This window comes from Triturus cristatus, chromosome 3_2 (genome assembly GCF_964204655.1).
Source record: "Triturus cristatus chromosome 3_2, aTriCri1.1, whole genome shotgun sequence".
Classification (NCBI taxonomy): Eukaryota; Metazoa; Chordata; class Amphibia; order Caudata; family Salamandridae; genus Triturus; species Triturus cristatus.
In genome coordinates this window covers 1183107782-1183127006 of record NC_140584.1, presented here as the reverse complement: position 1 = coordinate 1183127006, position 19225 = coordinate 1183107782, and the positions used below count along the sequence as shown (strand labels likewise).

The 19225-nt window shown below is 45.9% G+C and overlaps 1 protein-coding gene across 7 annotated transcripts in view; it reads left to right on the top strand.

Annotated features, from left to right (window-relative positions):
- The window catches only part of TTLL4 (tubulin tyrosine ligase like 4), a 525559-nt gene that overhangs the window by 286532 nt on the left and 219802 nt on the right, over window positions 1–19225 (top strand). For all 7 annotated transcript variants that reach the window (XM_085650094.1, XM_085650089.1, XM_085650090.1 and 4 more), the window contains 3 exons: window positions 11256–11338; window positions 14264–14392; window positions 15332–15454. In XM_085650094.1, the coding sequence (XP_085506220.1) occupies window positions 11256–11338; window positions 14264–14392; window positions 15332–15454 (335 nt within the window). The remainder of the gene's footprint in view (window positions 1–11255; window positions 11339–14263; window positions 14393–15331; window positions 15455–19225) is intronic.

The following is a 19225-nucleotide window of genomic DNA, read 5'->3' as shown; positions in this document are numbered from 1 at the left end:
GTAAGGAGGGCGGGGCAGAGACGAGCTGTGCATGCCAGACATACTGCGCCCACCTGGATAAACTGAAAGGTGAGCGCAACATTGCCATCGCCGCCGCCTCCTACCACCACCAGCCGGTACTTCTCCTGCACCGAGCCATTCTTCCAGCCCACCATGGAGGAGAGGAGGTGGCCTGGTGCTGCCACAGGGCTGCGGTGAAGGACAGTCTGCAGCCGGCGTGAGTAAGGAGGGCGGGGCAGAGACGAGCTGTGCATGCCAGACATACTGCACCCACCTGGATAAACTGATTGGTGTGCGCAGACTTGCCTACGCCGCCGCCTCCTATCACCACCAGCCGGTACTTCCCCTGCACCGAGCCATTCTTCCAGCCCGCTATGTAGGAGGGGAGGTGGCCTGGCGCTGCCGCAGGGGCTGCGGTTCAGGGGGATAGAGGAACGATTCCTGAAGCTGAAAAAGACACCGTGAGCGTGCACCTTGGCTGTCCAGGCGCACGCTGAAAGACTCCGTGAGCGTGCATCTCGGCTGTCCAGGCACATGCTGAAAGACGCTGTGAGCGTGCACATGGGCTGTCCGGGCGCTAGCTGGAAGAGACAGCATGAGCGTGCACATCGGCTGTCTGGAAGAGACGCCGTGAGCATGCACATCTCCTGTCCCCCTTCGGCAACCAAGTCGACGACAATAGATCTCGCCAAGGCGAGCAGCGCATGCGCTGCGTTGCTAGGCGAGACCTAAAAAGGGAGAGTGGGCGGTCCTGCCCGAGGGCAGGGGGGTGCGGGGGGAATGGCTTGCCCATTGTTGTGCATACTGACTGTTTGGTCGCCCCAGGGCCGACCAAACAGTCAGTACGCACAACAGTGGGCAAGCCACTCCCCAAGCCCCCTCCCCCACCCTTGAGCAGGACCGCCCGTCCCCAACCAGGCACTTCTGCTTTCTCGCCGTGCAAGAAGGCAGAAACATAAAATGGTAGTTATTACCATTTATGTTTCTGTGAAGACAATCTGCCTACAGGTGAAATTCGAGCTTTAGTTGTGGGTATATATAGCATGCACTAGGAGTTATTTGCCTCTGTGCGCTTCTGTGGTTACGTGCATTGTATGACATCCTCATTAGGCATCTGCACCACTCTCCTACCCCTCTGAAATGCATAGACGCCCTGACTGTCCTGCATAAGAAGCATCACTTGGTGAGAAAAGATAGCATAGGCAAAGAAACAACCGTCTGCATCCCTGGTGAGATTCCAGGAGACCATGCTCAGTGAAGACATGGGATCTTCTAGATCACTTCCAGATTAACTTGTTGTACATAAGGTGCAAACTTATTTGTGGTTTTAGGACGGCCATATTTGGTAAGCACCCACAGTTTAAAATCAAATGTAGTATTGAAATGCACGTAGAGGCTCCCAAGTTAAGTTGCAATTAACTGTTTATATAAATGAATACCCAAAATGTGGTGTTTCAGTGGACTGAAAGTCAAAAGTACAGCTGTCTGTTTTCATGGTTGTTTTGATATTCGGTTTCCAGGTTTTCTGCAGGGCTTATTATTTTCTATTCTTAACTCTTGCATTGTCATTTCATGATACAATAATAATTTTGAAAAACGCGTATTTTATTCCATTGTAAAAGAAAATGCAGGCTTCATTCAATCAGGCCTCCTCAAAACACATTTTGTTAATAAGTATGCTTTGGATACATGGTAAATGTTAGTTGAAATGGAGTGTGATGTTCATTTTCCAAGTGCTCAAATCAAATCTGTGCCTGAGCGAAGGGGCGTTTCCTCTGTCTGAATGGTTCTCATTTTGAAAGGGCTCAGCCTTAACTCATCTTCGTGTGAGTGGCCCACTAGAATAGGTGTCCGCTTGACCACGCTGCACTCGACAGGCCAGAAACCGAGGAGTCATTCATGATTCCAGTGTCTTCCCTCAATTCAGCGTCGTTGTCAGGGGAACACATTTTCAGTTGTCTATTCTTTTCGATAATCACTCCGTAGAGCAATCTCATGCTCTTCTGACGCAACCCCTGGATTTATGAAGGGTCGTCTGCCGGCCTCCCTGGAAAACTCGCCACGAGGCTTTAAAGAGTGCTGGAGTGCACCTACATCCAGAGACCTGACCGACTGCTTCCCACTAGCTCCTGGTGGGCTCCACAATAAAATGTAAAATGATTTGAATCAAGCAGAAAATGCAGTGAGGCCATGCCTCACATGCTGCCTACTCCTGTACTTTCTCTACCTGTTAATTCTTCATTCAGTTCTTTCTGTGCTGGTTGAGGGCTAAATATGGTTGAGTCGGCACCAAGTTGTCCGTTTAGCAGTTCTATTTTTTGTCATTTGTGCTTGTCCAAGCTGCAGGCTTCAATGCAGAGTTTGTGCTGTAGACCTCCAGAGTATGTTGCGTAAATGTTTTGTTCACGGTTCTTTCTGGTGAGCATAAAGAGTGCTTTCCTTTCTGCCACCTGATCTCTGGCCAAATCAGAGTTTTGTTATATGAATAAATCAGACACTTTCTGGTTCAGACAATCTGGCAGTATGTCTTGCCGTTCACAGATATGCAAACTAATAATTTTTAAATTTCAACTTCTAAAACGACAAGCACTGCACTGTCAACCAAGTCACAAAAGCGATGTTTGTGCCAAAAATGTCGTTGGTCTGTCCAAATCGTAACCATTGGTCTGAGGGCAAATTTCAACCATAAACAGACAGTAATCTCCATACCAATGGTCTTAAAGAATTAATTCTAATGTCCCTACATTTACTAGATTTGTTTAGCCTTCAACTCTTTTTTGACACAGCTAAGGTGTTCGCGTTTGGAAATATACTATGTTTTTTATTTGAGTGCGTAAAATTTAAAAGATACATTTTTCTTTTTCATTTCCTAAGTTCTATGCAAATGTCACACTGTCGTCAAAATGTTTCACTTATGCAAAGAAAAGCACACCAGAAGCTTATAGAGAAACATTCTCCAATCACTTGGTATTCTGCTGTGAGAAGAAACGCATCACCTTTGGCTGTGATGTTTGACAAATGATGCTACTTTTAAGACTAGATATGGTTGGGATGGGATTCCCTCCCAGTAAGCCAAATTCCGGCCTGAGATCATATTTACACTGACAAGCAAACCTTCGTTATACTCTCCAGATTAAATCTGGGTTGGGTTTTAAGCGACTACACCAAGTCTTTGAGGTTCAGTGACTGAACTGGCTGTAGGCACAATATGTGAATTTAGTGCTGTGAGAAGTTGGCCTGATGTATGATGTCACTAGTTCTAGTGTACACCTTATATCAGTCCAAACAACCCTTATGGTGATTGGTTGTAAAGTCAACCTTATAGACCAGCTATCCTAGTGGTAGCATGGACAAGAGCAGTCTTAGGCTAAACTCTGAATGGCATGTGAAGCCAGCTGTGATACCATATATAATCCCTTGAATACCAAATGAAAGGACACCACAACAGATATATATATAAAATAAAGTGTATTTATTCTAGTCAAACCCTCCGCACTCTTTATGAGATTCGAGGTAAGTACAACACAGTCTTATTTAAGCATACATTAAGTCACACAGGTAAGTAATACAGTTAAGCCCTAGGGGCCACGCAAACCATATTCTAAAGAAGTGGTATAAGGACCACTGTCATGGAAATAGGATAGGCCTAGGCCTAGGGAGTCGCGGGGGCTACACTACACTACCAATAGTTAGGAAGTGGGAGGCCCACGGGATTCAGGTGCAGAGTGGAAACACTCACGCGTAATGCGTATAGTCGATAGAAATAGTACAGTTTTGAATTAAGCATTTTAAGGACACTTCTGAAGCAGCTAGAGAGTCTAGACTCGGAAACTAGACCCTAGGATAGTCACTACCCTTGTGAGCACCGAAGTACCCAAGTTACCTAGCCCACGGGCTGCGGGTGCATAGGTGTGAACTTGCGTCGGGTTTCGTCGTGGACTTCTATGGATGCCTGAAGGAAAGTTGCTGACAGGCAGTCAGTGCAGAGTGTCCGGTGGATCCCAAGGCCGGGATCAAGAAGGAAGGGTACCTGCAAGCAGAAGGGACAGAGTCAAGGTCACTAGCCAGTGACCATGTGGAACCAGGAAGGAACCAGGCGATGTCGTGAAGATTGCAGGTGAAGGGTGAAGCTTGTCGCTGCAGCCACGGGTACCAGGAGACGTCGAGGACGACCAGGACCAGGAGGCGAGCTGTCCCACGAAGGCTCTTGCTGTCGGCGGCGTCCAAGTCGAACTAGGACTCACCAAGCCTTGGCAAGCGGAACCCACGAAGAACGGAGGACTTGCTTCTGGTGCAGACCAGGAAGGTCTGGGGTGCTTCTCTTTTGCAAGGAAGTGGGAGCCAGTGTGGAGGAGCCAAACCAGCGGTGAAGATTTCAAGGTGTGTCGTCACAAAGGCCGCTAGCCAACGGGCAAGCAACCGGACAGACGCGGCAAGCAGGAAAATGCAGAAGGGCCCCACGCAGGACTCGTGGAGTGTGGGGGGCTGATCTTCGGTGCAGATGGTGCTTGGGGTTGGGGCTTCTCAATTCCCGGTGCACAACTTTGAGGGTACCTCAGGAGCTGCGCTGGAAGATACTCGCCACTTTTCCCAGGTAGCCGGTCCCACGTCTCTCGTCGCCTCCACGGATATCAGCTCGGCTGTGGATGTGGATCAGGGTCGGAGAAGTCTGGAAGTCAAGGCTCTGGTCGGGCTCTGCAGTCGGTCCCTCGTAGAACTTCAGCAAAGCAAAGGGTAGTCTCTTGATGGTGCCTGTTTGCACAGGGTAGCCACTCCTTGGCCACAAGGGAGATTCTTCAGTCTTCTTCTTTCGTCGAATGTCGAAGGTCCAGAGTTTCTGTTCAAGTTGCAGGTTCAGGATTATCTAATCTCCTGGGGCCCAGCTACCACTCTTATACTAATCTGGGGGGCTGGGTTGCCTGCTAGGTCACGCCTTATGGGTGGGACCTGGGAGGGGGGTGGTTACACCCCCTTCCCTTTGTCCAGTTTCGCGCCAGGACTGGAGCTGGAGTGCCCCAGCACCGGTTTGAACTGGACTATGCATGGGACACCTTGTGTGCCCCAGGCATGTCTCATTCCTTTCAGCCCTCCCTGCCCCAATACACTAAAGTCTGTCTGGGGAGGTGCTAGCACCTCCCCAAGCAGGAAACCTATTGTCCAAGCCTCCCTTGCCGGGATCACTCCCAGCAGCAGGAGGTCAGACTCGTGTCTGTGGCAGCAGCATCCATTTTGTGATGCTGAGGCTTTGGTTAGAGTTAAACAGCAAAGTAGGATTTTAACATGTCTCTCCCTCTAGAAGGGGGGAATAATATCCTCATCATCAGAAATGGTATGGGGGTATTATTCCAAAGTGTTAGACACCTTACACGACATGTTTTGATAAAGCCAAACCATAGTTACCATAACCGTTTAAGATTATAAGGCACTTTAAGAGTATATGGTAGGCTATATCATAGAACAGCTATAAGGACATGGTTCCGAAAGCTGCAGACAGGCTCAGCTCATGCTAGAGCACCATCTCACATGTTACCAAGCACTCTGCCTCCAGGATTGTTAAGGCCTGCCATAGGAGTGGCTGATAGGTACACATGTGTCTATTTTAAGGGTAGATATAGGTATACTATATCTAAGCAAGGGGTGATTACACGACCTTGCCACAGCTGAGTGATCAGCCAGTTGTGTCTGATTGGAAGGCCAGACCAGGGGTGGCATAATACATGCTGCAGCCCCTGGGAGGCCTAGGGTACACCTATGCCCTGGGTACCTAGGGTACACTGTACAGGGTCCAATAAGGTGATCTTACCAATTGGGTATGTACCTAGGGTACACAGAGTCCATTTTAAAGAGAGAGCAGACACCCTGAGACCCTGAATGGCAGGATCTCAGGCCAACTAAGTCGAAAAACCAGCTAGACACTAGGCAAAAAGTTGGGGGTTACCATAGTCGGATATCCACCTTCCTACAAGTGCTTGTGAAATTATGGATTTGGATTCCTTCACACTGCATGGAGGGTGCCTAAAACCTCTCAACCAAGCATCGCCATCTTCATAAGCGCTCTTTTAGAAGGCTGCCAAGAGGGTCAGGCACTTAGCGTTTCTGCCACTACTGACACAATTGCATACTTTTAACTGTGCTGAATTGAATTTGGATGCTTTCAAACTGCTAAATCATTGTTTTTACGTCTTTTATAACAGGTGTGTAATCCAGCTTGGCTCCATACCGGAGGTGTTGGACAGCTGTCCAGGGATGGGCAAGCAAAATAACCATAGAGAGGACCGCTGTCCTTGAGCAAACCTAGTGATCAAGGTTGGTGCTCTAGTTGCTCACTGGGAACGCCAAAGGCAAGCCTGCCTGTGGCCGACCGGGGCAAGAGGCTAGGAACCCGGCCCGTTCTTCCCCAGTCCCCCTTAGACGATTAAGCTACAACGCGAGAGAGCTGTTGCAGTGTAGGCTGACACTTACCCCTCAGTGTGCACACCTTTTAATGGCGGAAAACCTGATAGGTAGAAGACTGTAGGTCGCCACTGTAAAGTTACCTTAAATAAGGATATATCTGACAAAAACACAGTCGCCAAGGCCATAAGGGAAAGTACAGTGGAAAATGGGGTTAATAAATTGCAGATCCCTCCCAGGACACAAAATAGAGATTAGGCTTTTAATTGAGGAGAAATGCCTAGATGTATTATTTGTAACAGAGACTTGGCTGAAGGACAGCTCCACACTGGATCTAGTCATGGCCCTTCCCCCGGTCTATTCTATTAGCAGACAGGATCAGGAGGGAAAGGTTGGAGGTGGAGTGGCCATTATCTATAAAGAAGAATTCAGATGCATTATCTCACCTCTGACAGTAACCAACTGCAACATAATACAATTCAGTATCGACTCTCCCCCACATGTACTTTTTCAGGGATTCTCGACAACAGCCCCCAGGACCATTTAGCATATTTCTAGAGATTTTCCCAGATCTTATAGCGAGTACCACTGCAAGCAAAGGATCGGTGACCTTAACTTTCACTTAGATTAACATAGTAACTAATACATTCTTACAAGATATGGAAGCGATGCAGCTCAGTCAGCTTGCAACATCTGCCACACATGAAAAAGGGCACACACTTGACGCTATCCTCTCCAATGACCCCAGAATCAAAGGGGATACACCTATACCAGTTCCATGCTCAGACCACTTTTTTTCTTACTTGCCTTGACAAAAACACCTACACAAACAGTAGTTCATAGCATTATGAAGGCAGGCAGGCAATAGCATAGACTCTTATCGGACAGCATGCTTAACTCTCTAGAATCACAAATTCCCATCTTGACAGGCAGATAGGATATGATATGGGCTGGCTGGCTGGTTCAACCAAGCGGCTGATCGCTGTATTCGAGAAGACAGGCCAACGGTTTACCGCACCTGTAAAAAACCGGCATGGTTCAACTATCTAGCTTCCCTGAAAAGACCTGCAAAAAAATTGAAAGGAACTGGAGGAAAACATATGATCCTACTATCAAGGGTCAGTATAAGAAGGCAATCGGACATTACCATAATGAAATTAAACAAGCCCAAGCCAAGCACTTCAAGGAAAAAATAAATTCAGCTCTCAACTCTCCTAGAGAACTCTTTAAGATCGTTAAATCTTTTACCACTATACAGCAAGAGGACTCTCTTCACCAATCCTCAAAGGAGAGATGTAGCAAGCTTGCGACTTTAAAAAAACAACAAACAAAAAAACCAGATGGAAAACGTCTACAATTCTCTGCAAGAGAAAACTCAACTAAATAGGCCAGATTTCCCTCTAGGAACTGATTACCTCTTGGGACAGGTCACAGGACCAGTATTAGAACACTTTCCTGTGTTAAGTAATGAAACTACTAACCTGATTTTGAGGAATATCAAATCGGGCTCTCCCCAAGACCTTGTACCCCCACATATTCTGCTTCAGAGTAGGGAAACCACACTGTCCACCACAGCAGAGCTTCTATCAATAACTCTCACTAAAGGGATAAAAGTATTGTTCCCCAAAAAATGGAAGCACGCCATAGTCAGACCTTGACTGAAGAAACCCCATTTAGACTCTACAGATCTGGGGAATTACCTCCCCATAGCACTAATACCTATTCTAGGAAATATTGCAGAAAAGCACGTTAACCACACCATTTGTACTTTCTGGAAGAGAATGTCGTCTTACATCAGATTCACATGGGATTTAGCCCACAGCATAGCTCGGAGTAGTCTCTACTGGTGGTCACTGAGGATCTCAAAGGAATACTCGATCAGGGGGGTGTCGCCGCAGTCCTGCTTCTTGACCTTAGTGCAGCCTTTGACACAGTGGATCATAATGCCCTGATTCATAGGTTGAAGGAGGCAGGCATTTGGGATAGCGCCCTACAAAGGCTATCCTTGTTTCTAAGCGACAGATCCTTCCAGATAATGGATTCTATGCACCTCTCAGATGTGCTGCAGGTCTCATGCTGGGCCCCACAGCGATCTGCTCTTAGTCCCTTAGTCCATTTACAGCCAATTGTTCCCTGCATCGAAAAAGTAGCCAGATGGATGGCCAGCTGCAGCTTAAAGCTGAATGGCGATAAAACTGAACTGATGTTCCTGGAAAATAATTCTGTGCCTCGGGCTACAATCAGCTGGCCACAAGAACTTGGTATTCCTCCCCATTCCTAAAGCATCAATAAACAATTTGGGGATGTGGCTGGATCACAATCTCTCCATGGAAATACAGGCAAGGAATTTAGCAGCCACCTGCTTTGGGATACTCCGCATGCTTCGCAAGATCTTAGCCTTTATCCCTGAACAGACTCGAAGAATCGTTGTACAGGCCTTGGTAGTCTCTCGGCTGGACTATGGTAACTCCCTTTATCTGGGTTCCCTAAAATACATGGTGAACAGACTACAGGTGGTCCAAAATGCAGCAGCTAGGATACTCAGAGGATAACCCAGATTAAAATCAGGGAAAGCCTCACAAAGGGCTCCGCTCGCTGCCCATTCAAGCCAGGATCAAATTCAAATCTGTCTGGCTCACAAAGTCATGAACAACAAGGGCCCAGCCCTACTTAGAATACTCATCACCCCATACATGGCTAAAAGGTCTCTTAGATCATCTTCAGACCTGCTCTTGAAGACGACCAGGATAAAATGATCCAAATGGGGAGGAAGATCTTTCTTGCGTCTGGTCCCAAGGCTGTATAACTCCTTGCCCAAAGAAATGAGACTGCTAAGAGATGAACTTAGTTTCAGAAAAAATGAAAGACTTGGCTGTTCCTATGATGATCCATTAATCCCCTCGCACAACACCGCCTCTCCGCAGCGCTTGGAAGCCCCTGGGCAGCTAAGCGCTTTATAAATCCCATAAACATACATCTGCTCAGACTCTGAAATATTTTCATTGTTTTTCCAGTTGTAATATTGGTTTAAACAGAAAGAGGAATGGGGAGTGCACGTTTGTAAGGAAAACTGAACATGGAAATAGATGACTACAATATTACTAGTCAGAAGGTGAAAGGATGTATTCTTGTTTGGCGGAAAGTAAGACAAATCTGTGGTAATGATCTTCATGTGTGCCTTACTAGGGAGGTGGTGTTGGTTGCTAAATTTCAAAAGCTGTTGGAGGATCAGGCACCTTCAGGGTTAGCATTAGAATGATAGTTGAGGAAGTGGGATGAAATACAGTGGAGCACTGAAAGACCAAAGGCAAATGCCAGCACTTGGCAGGAAGTAATAAACACTATTTAAAGCAAAAGAGTTGCGGGGATTGAATGTAAGTTGTGCCAGTACTCATCCATAGTCATTGGTCACGGACTAAGGCTGTCCACAGATGCTTCAGGGGATATCACCTGGACTTGGTGCAGAGCATAGCACAAGGCCTCAATTGTGTTCAGAGTCTTTCCTGTTTAGTCAATAGCAGCCTCAGGTGTTGCATAGATTGGGCACATGGTGTGACAGAAGTCATTGCATTCCTGCTAGATTTTATCGTACACAGTCCAACAACATGTGCTGCTGCTCTGAGATCGCTGGAAGTGGTTTATAGCATTGCTGAAGAGCAAGCCCTATGCCCAAAGCTTAATGTGCAAGGCTGGCAGCCATAGGCAGTTGGCACAGAGGTCCCAGGCACTTGGATCAGCGCACGAGTGCGCATCGCCAATGGTTGTGCCGAGTGGTCTCGTTGCACCCAAGGCCATGCACAGGGAGCTTTGAGGTCAGGAATTTGGATGGCCAAGCCTTGCCACCAGAGCCCACAGTTTATGCCCTGAAGATACAGGGATTCAAAACGAGTTTTGGTCAAGAGAAAGTAAATCTTTGCAATACTTTGACATTCCTTTCAAACTAATGCAACTCAAGATTTCCTTTCACTTGTTTAGTTATAACCAAAGATTGCATCCTAACATTAGGCTCCATAGAATTATAAATTGTGTCTGTCGAGAATGTCTGAAATTTGAGCAATTGAATATTTAGGTTTTTCTTTTCACATTTTCATCGTAAAATGATTTTCCTTCCAAATGTATAGAGAATCTCTGTGAAATGTTCTTAGTTGAATTGCTGTGCTTTACTTTCTCATTTGAAAATGTTGTTCCATCGCCGTAATGGAGTAGCAGATGTTTCTTTCCATAAATGTTAGTTCTCACTGTGCTGCATTGTGGACTAGTAGTGCAGATTGCAGTCTCAAATTTCTAATAAATGCAACTGCTGCCTTTCTGGCCCACTCTGCTCGTGTACCCTTTGCACCACCCACCGCCACCCCCACCCCCACCCCAGTCCACCCCATCAGTCAGGAGGCTACATCCTTCGCCACCCTCCATGAGTCCCAGACTTTGCTCAATATAATTTCAGTCTCTCTCCAGATATAAAACAGTCAAGTGCATTTAAAAAAAAAAAACTTTAATGATATGGTGGTGTTTTTTTTTTTTCCTTTTGAATTTATTGAATCTATCCATTGTGGAAAGCTAGAATTTCAAATAAATATAATTTTAATTTCCTGAAACATTGGGCTGTGCTGTGGAAGCATGGCTGCAACTGGTAGTCTGATTTGTAAATTGAAGATTGTGTTTTGGAAAACCCAGATTCTGAGTGCGTGGCCTTTGAACCACATTGCCAAGTCAGCGTAACTTGTTAAGCCGCAGAGACCTAAATATCCTTCATAGTGTATTCTCTCTTCAGCCTCCTCCTATCACTCCATGTCAAGCATCCTTTCTTCATGTTGGTGTCACAGATGATGATTATCCTGCTTACGTACTGTCTTCTCTTCCAGCCAGCATCGGCCCGAGGCATTGGGATCCAGGTCATTCACAAGTGGAGCCAGCTACCAAAGCGAAGGCCTTTGCTGGTTCAGAGGTGAGTCTGTGTAGCAAGACCCCTCTGATGTATAGCATCCCAAAGGCCATAGTGCATTGCTAAGAAATAGTGGACTGGTTAGCACAACATGTCGTTATTGTTGTCATTTATCGTCAAGGTAGTGCTGTACAACTCCAGTAGCTATTACTAACTCCTACATGTTACAACTTCAAAGAGAAGCAATTTTCAATTCTGGGCCCAGCCAGTAGATAGGACGGTGGTCCACAGTATGTGAATATATTATGGATATCATTCTGGAAAACTATTGTTACAACTATGTTGTATTTCTTTTGAGAGCTGCAGCATGAACTGTTATTCTTATCTTTACGTAGACTATCCTGAATGTATTTCAGTCAGCAGTTATGTTAGCGTTATTTTTGAAGTGCACATACACCATTTGGTTTCATGGTTCTAAGGGGCTTAATCGGTAAGGTAAGAGTGCTGTAGCCAGAGGTATAGTTGTATGATTGGCTAAATAACCATGTTTTCAGCAGTTTCCTAAAATTCTGATAGCAAGTGACAGATTTGAGTTTTTTGCCATGTGCGCCTTTATTACCTTTGCCAGAAATGGCAACACAGATATAGGGCGGTAGTTTTTCAGTATTAATGGGTCCTTTCCTATTTTCTTCTGGAGGTGTACATAATAGAATGGTTTAGAAGTGAGAGGGATGTATGCAGTAATTTTACTTTGATCAGCGGATCCTGGGGGCAGTCCTTTCTGATGGAAGGAAATGAGTAGGTGGTGGGGTTTGCCTGCATCAACTTGATTTGAAGGGGGCATTTCGGGATGATTTCTTTAATCGTCTTCATTTCATCAATAATGAGTGTTGAAAGCAGTACTAGTAAAATAACCATTGGCAAAGCAAGTGTATCTGGTTCGGCTTGTTTTGTTATGTCACGTTTATTCAAAACATTATTGTTGAGGGAGCTGCTGACCTCTCGCCAATATGTTTCTAAAAAGTACATACTGCCAGGGAAGGCATTGGCACTGAAAGGAACTGCATGTTGTATGGATGGGCTCCTTTTGAGGAGCAGAATGTTGTCACTCATAGTGAAGTCAGTAAGTGGCTGAATTGGGCTGGCCCACTATCCATGCTGAATGCTGTAGTGGGCTGAAGAACATTTGAGTGTAGAGAACTCACTGAAAACCCTTATAGGTACTTGTATATAATGTTCGTGAAACTAAAAGGCCTTGCCTTACGTCAGACCTAAAAAAAAAAATGGCAGATGTTGGTTGGGGAAATCTACTGATCAAAGACAGTTGAGTAATGCAAGGTGTTGGCTATTACCTCATGCACGCAAGCTGGAAGCAAGGATTCCTGAAGAGGGATGGGATGTGAAATCTTTTAGATCCCCTTGACTTGTTAGTATTATCATATGATGGGCATAATATTGTTCAAAGCTGCAGACTGGGAGAGATATTCACACCAGCTAATAACAAACAGTGAGAATTGGTAGTCTGTCATTGAGGATCGCACCTGTGATGTGTGGAGTCCCAAAAGGTTCCATTTTAGCATCGGTACTTTTAATCTTTTCAAGAAGTCTCTGAAACCCAGATCTGCTTGAGGGTATCGAAACCTCACAACCGTGCCACACTAAAGTCATGTATGCAGCAGAAGACTTAAGCGTGGATAACAGGAAACCTTCTGAAACTGGACCCTGAGAAATCGGTGTACTTCTTAATGAAGTGACAACACAAATCAGATTTCTCTTATGAATGGCTTTGTGCGTTTAGATGTAATCAAATGTATAATCTATAGACATATATTGTATACTATCTGTTTACATGGTTTATTGGCTGAAAGAAATTGCCTTGATTGTCAACCACAAACCAAAGGTTGAGGGAAGGTGTAGATGAGGATCATTAACAGACTTTAAGGGCAAAATAGTAGCTGTGTGAGTGTGCCAGCACAATCACTGCTCCTTCGTGTTCATCTGCAGCCCTTCAAGCGCATCAGCGGAGGACTGCTAATTTAGGAGTGCATTTCGAGCAAACTATTGGCTGTCTTTATGAATGACTGTGGCCAAGGTCAAGTTGGAGGTCAAAGCTGCATGCATGGGATTATGAGTGAGGAAGCATTTAAGGACAAACATGTATGAAGATTCTATTGATAAATGGTAGAAAGTTCTATTAGTTTGACCAGAATGAAAAAGGAGAAAGCATAGCAAAGGTGTTGTAGAAAACCTATGCCACCCATTTACCTTCTAATGGTGTGATGACTCAGATAGTCTGAAACAGAAGTGAAATGCTACTAGAACATTTAACAAATGTGGAGACAGGAAAATTTGGAGGTGAAACATTTGCATATCGTGGCAGAAGGCATATGAGAGCCCATGCCCCTAGCCATGCCATAAGTCTTCAATGAGCCATTGTTTTAATGCAATCAGTCATCTTACATGCCTATCCTCTTGTAAGCAGGTATCCTTTTTGGAATTGTAGCATATGATCCCAGCAAATGCTAGATCCCATACTTTATGCCGAGTTACAGACCTGTGCATTTGTGCTATTCAGGGGTAGTTACCAAGGGATCTAGGTAGATATGGCATTTTATTGTTCGGTTCATTGAGTTGGTTTAAGCTGATTTTCGTAAGATGAACCTGCTGTATTACGATATTCTTTACCGCTCAAAGTATTTTTATTCCTGAATTTTATAACCTGAATATCCCCAATGTTTGCTCTCGGATATTTACTGCTATCTGTAGTTTAAGTAGTGGCATGGTGTTCTCTGATGCCGATAAAAACTGACCTTTCAGTTAATGTCTTTGCTTATCATATGACCACTACAAGATTCCGACATACTCTTTCAATTCCAGAAATATTAGAGCGTAATTTGCTATAATCATGACTACAAGGCACAGACTTAAAACGCACTTTCCAAAACTTATACCTGTAGCGTGCTCTTAAGATATTCTTTCTCTTCTCAGATACCTGCACAAACCTTACCTCATCAGTGGGAGCAAGTTTGATTTGCGGATTTACGTTTATGTCACTTCATTCGATCCTCTCCGAGTGTACATGTTTACAGATGGACTGGTGCGATTCGCCAGCTGCAAGTAGGTGTTACAAGGGTTGCTGCTATAGCAGTGCCTGACACATCTGACTTCCATGACGTGTTCTTTGCAAATGTGGTGTTGAATTTCTGTGACACACTGTTGGCTCCCTGAGCTGCTGTATTAGTTATATCCTCCTTCTATATGATGACGTTTTATTCCAAACAATGCTTGTCATTTCCTGCTATGAAGTCATTGATGGCTCCCTATTGGTGCGTTTGGTTTGTAACTGCGAGCTTCAATAAACAAATTAAAATAAATTTAAAAAAATCTGTGACACTACTATAGGGTAACTTTTCCTATGGTGCTAAATCACAGGTTGAAGTGTGTGTGTGGAGGGTGAGGGGGGTTGATCAGATGTTTCAGGTCAACGTATGCTGAGAGGCATTTACTAGGTTTATAGTAGGAGGAACAGCTACTCTCTGGATGGATCTTATGGTCTCGAGCACTTTAATTTCTTTAGTCAATGAGCTACTATTAACAGAGGGGGAAGGGGCTTATTTTCCAATGAGCCATAGTAATGGAATTCCTTTCCAAACTGTTTGTGATCAGTTCGCGAAACCAAAGATAATACATTGGTTCCTCTGGGTTATACCATGGATATTTACCTCTGTTCTTTGTGACATCGAATACACAACAGAAACTACATCCACCAAACTGGAACTGCACTAAGGATTAGACAAATGTTTAAAGTTTTGCCTCCCACACTGACACATCCCATATTCCGATATCCGGTCTCCTACTCTGCAATTTAATTGCACTTTAACTTTCACATCTAAGGTATGCTAGTATGCTGTACCATGACAGCTACTCTTGTTATCTGCGAACCAAGTATGTCAGTATTATGTGACTATTGCAATTAACATGAGCTACAAATTCTGAGACTAAAGAAAGTGTGAGATTTTGATTGAATTATCACCGTTTACACATCTTCTGTTGCAGATACTCCTCATCCATGAAAAGCCTCGGCAACAAATTTATGCACCTGACCAACTACAGTGTGAACAAGAAGAACAGCGAGTACAAATCAAACGCTGATGAGACTGCTTGCCAAGGTCACAAATGGTAAGCTTACACGTGGACTGAAACTTGTTGCTAAACCTGTGTGAGGCAGCATGGAAATCTTTATTACAGACTCGTAACTTCATGAGCCCCATGTCCAACAGGACAAGGCAACCCGCCGTGCTCATGTCTTCCAACTTTTTAAGTGGGTTATCTGCCTAGAAGGAGGTACTTAAAGCGCACATACTGCAGCAACAAGAGAAAAAATATTCCATCGTTTGACAGCGAAGTTTACAAGTGCATACATGTTTTGTTTTGTTGTTGGCACAAGTCTTCTGAGTGTCTTGAAAACGCAGTGCCCTTGTCCTTTTCGGGTTTAGCCTCTGGTTTTTAGGTCTCGCGCCTAGCGTTGCAGCGCACGGCGCTGCTCGTGCAGCAAGAGATTTTTTATGGGTAGATATTTTAGGAGAAGGCCTTTTGCTCCCGCCCATGCATTCTATTGTGCAACGTCAAAAACTCTGCCTTGTCATTGGTGTGCAGCGGTTTTTGTTACCACCCTGTGGCTTTTTTCGACATGCCCTTGGGACAGCGGGTCTACGGCGTGTCTCGCTCACGCTGCCTGCACGCGCCAGACGGCTCTCTGATTGGTTGGCGACTAGCAAATCAGCATTGTGATTGGTGGACCTTGTCAACCAATCAAAGAGCCTACTGACGCGAGCAGGCAGCGTGAGCAAGACACGCTTGTAGGAGAGTAGGGTCTGCTTTCTATGTTCACCCCCACTTTTTGCTTTTGCTTCACTGGTTTTCGACTTAGATGTGGCTGTGGGCCTGCCAATCAGACCCACAGCCCAGCTGTTCTCTCTCTAAATTCATACTATGTACTTTAGGTGCATAACCCAATTGGTAAGGATCAACTTATTGGCCCCTGTATAGTGTACCTTAGGTACCCAGGGCATAGGTGTACCCTAGGCCTACCAGGGGCTGCAGCATGTATTGTGTCACCCCTGGCCTGGCCTTCCATTATGACACAACTGGCTGATCACTCAGCTGGGGCAAGGTCGTGTAATCACCCCTTGCTTAGGTGTAGTATTCCTATACCTACCTTATATATAGACACATGTGTACCTATCAGCCACTCCTGTGGCAGGCCTTAACAATCCTGGAGGCAGACTGCTTGGTAACATGTGAGGTGGTGCTCTAGCATGAGCTGAGCCTATCTGCAGCTTTCGGAACCATGTCCTTATAGCTGTTCTATGATATAGCCTACCATATACTCTTAAAGTACCGTATAATCTTAAACGGTTATGGGAACTATGGTTTGGCTTTATCAAAACATGTCGTGTAAGGTGTCTAACACTTTGGAATAATACCCCCATACCATTTCTGGCGATGAGGATATTATTCCTCCCTTCTAGAGGGAGAAGACATGTTGAAACCTACTTACCCGGTTAAAGTTAAACAGAGCCCCAGCATCACAAAATGGATGCTGCTGCCACCGACACGAGTCTGACCTCCTGCTGCTGGGAGTCCTTCCAGCGAGGGAGGCTTGGACAATAGGTTTCCTGCCTTGGGAGGTGCGAGCACCACCCCAGACAGGACTTGGTGTATTGGGACAGGGAGGGATGAAAGAAACTAGACACTGCCTGGGGCACACAAGGTGTCCCATGCATAGTCCAGTTCAAACCGGCGCTGGGGCACTCCAGCCCCAGCTCTGGTGCGAAACTGGACAAAGGAAAGGGGGTGAAACCACTCCCCTTCCTGGTCCCACCCATTGGAGGGACCTTGCAGGTAGCCCAGCCCAATAGCCCAGTATATCAGTAGTTAGCGGAGCCCTGCTAAATTAGATTATCCTGAATCTGTAACTTGAACAGAAACTCTGGACATTCGACCTCAGGAAGAAGACTGAAGAAATCTCCCTTGTGGCCAAGGAGTGACAACCCTGGGCAACCAGGCACCATCCAGCGACCGCTGCTTGCTTTGCGACTGATCCTACGAGGGACGACTGCAGAGACTGACCAGCGCCGAGACTTCCAGACACCTCTGACCCAGATCCACATCTGCAGCAAAGCTGAGACCCGTGGAGGCGACGAGGGACGTGGGACCGGCGACTTGGGAAAAGTGGCTAGTACCTGACTAGCGCGACTTCTGAGGCTTCCTCGAGGCTGTGCTTGGGGAATTGAGAAGCCCCCATCCCGAGCACCATCTGCAAAGATCAGCTCCCCACACTTCACGTGTTCTGCGTGGGGCCCTTCTGCACCTGAGTTGCTCGACGTGTTGTCCGGTTGCTGGCCCGTTGGCTAGTGACCTCTGCGACGACTAACCTTTAATTTCATCTTGCTGGTCCGGCTCCTCCAGACTGGCACCCGCTCCTCTGTGAAAGAGAAGCACCCCAGACCTTCCTGGTCTGCATCAGAAGCAAGTCCTCCATTCTGAGTGGGTTCTGCTTGCCAAGGCTTGTTGGGTCCTAACTCGACATCGACGCCACCGACAGCAAGAGCCTTCGTGGGACAGCTCGCCTCCTGGTCCTGGTCGTCCTCGACGTCTCCTGGTACCCGTGGCTGCTGCGACAAGCTTCACCTCTTCACCTGCATCTACACAACATCGCCTGGTTCCTTCCTGGTTCCTTCCCGGCTCCTGGCTGGTGACCTAGGCTCTGTCCCTTCTGCTTGCAGGTATCCTTCCTTCTTGATTCCATCCTTGGGATCCACCGGACACTCTTCACTGACTGCCAGCAACTTTCCTTCAGGCATCCATAGGAGTCAACGACGAAACCCGACGCAAGTTCACACCTATGCACCCGCAGCCCGTGGGCTAGGTAACTTGAGTACTCCGGTGCTCACAAGGGTATTGACTATCCTAGGGTCTAGTTTCCAAGTCTCGACTTCCTAGCTATTCCAGAAGTGTCCTAAAACTGTTAATTTCGAACAACTACTATTTCTATCGACTTTTACGCATTACGCGTGAGTGTTTCCACTCTGCACCTGAATCCCGTGGGCCTCCCACTTCCTAACCTTTGGTAGTATAGTGTAGCCCCAGCGATTCCCTAGGCCTATCCTGTGTTCGTGACAGTGGTTCTTATACCACTTACTTAGTATATGGTTTGCGTGGCCCCTAGGGCCTAACTGTATTACTTACCTGTGTGACTTAATGTATGCTTAAATAAGACTGTTGTACTTCCCTCGAATCTCATAAAGAGTGCTGAGGGTTTGACTAGAATAAATACATTCTATTTTTATATATATCTGTTGTGGTGTCCTTTCATTTGGTTTTCAAGGGATTACAAATGGTATAACAGCTGGCTTCACATGCCATACAGAGTTTAGCCTAAGACTGCTCTTGTCCATGCTACCACTAGGATAGCTGGTCTATAAGGTTGACTTTACAACCAATCACCATAAGGGTTGTTTGGACTGATACAAGGTGTACTCTAGAATTAGTGACATCATATATCAGGCCAACTTCTCACAACGCTGTAGACTCGCTGTCGATGGCCTTAGTGAGTGCAGTCAATGCTTAACACTACCCTCTGATAAGCCTAACTGCTCAGCCTGTCTACCACTAAATTGAGAGTAATGTATTATCTACTTTAACCTCTGCCATACCTAGACTGGAAAAAAGACTGCTCCTTTAAGGAGCCAGTAGATTACATCTCCTAGCATGCACTGCACTGTACTGGCAGTTGCGTCTGAGGTTCCATTCTTTCTGGCTCATACTGGAGAGGATCTCAGTTCTCTTCAGGGGTTAACCACCCAATTTTGTTTGTCCTCAGAATTATGTGTTCGAGGCATGTGGGCTGCTGAATTCATATCTGTGCATAGATCGCCGCCTAGTGTT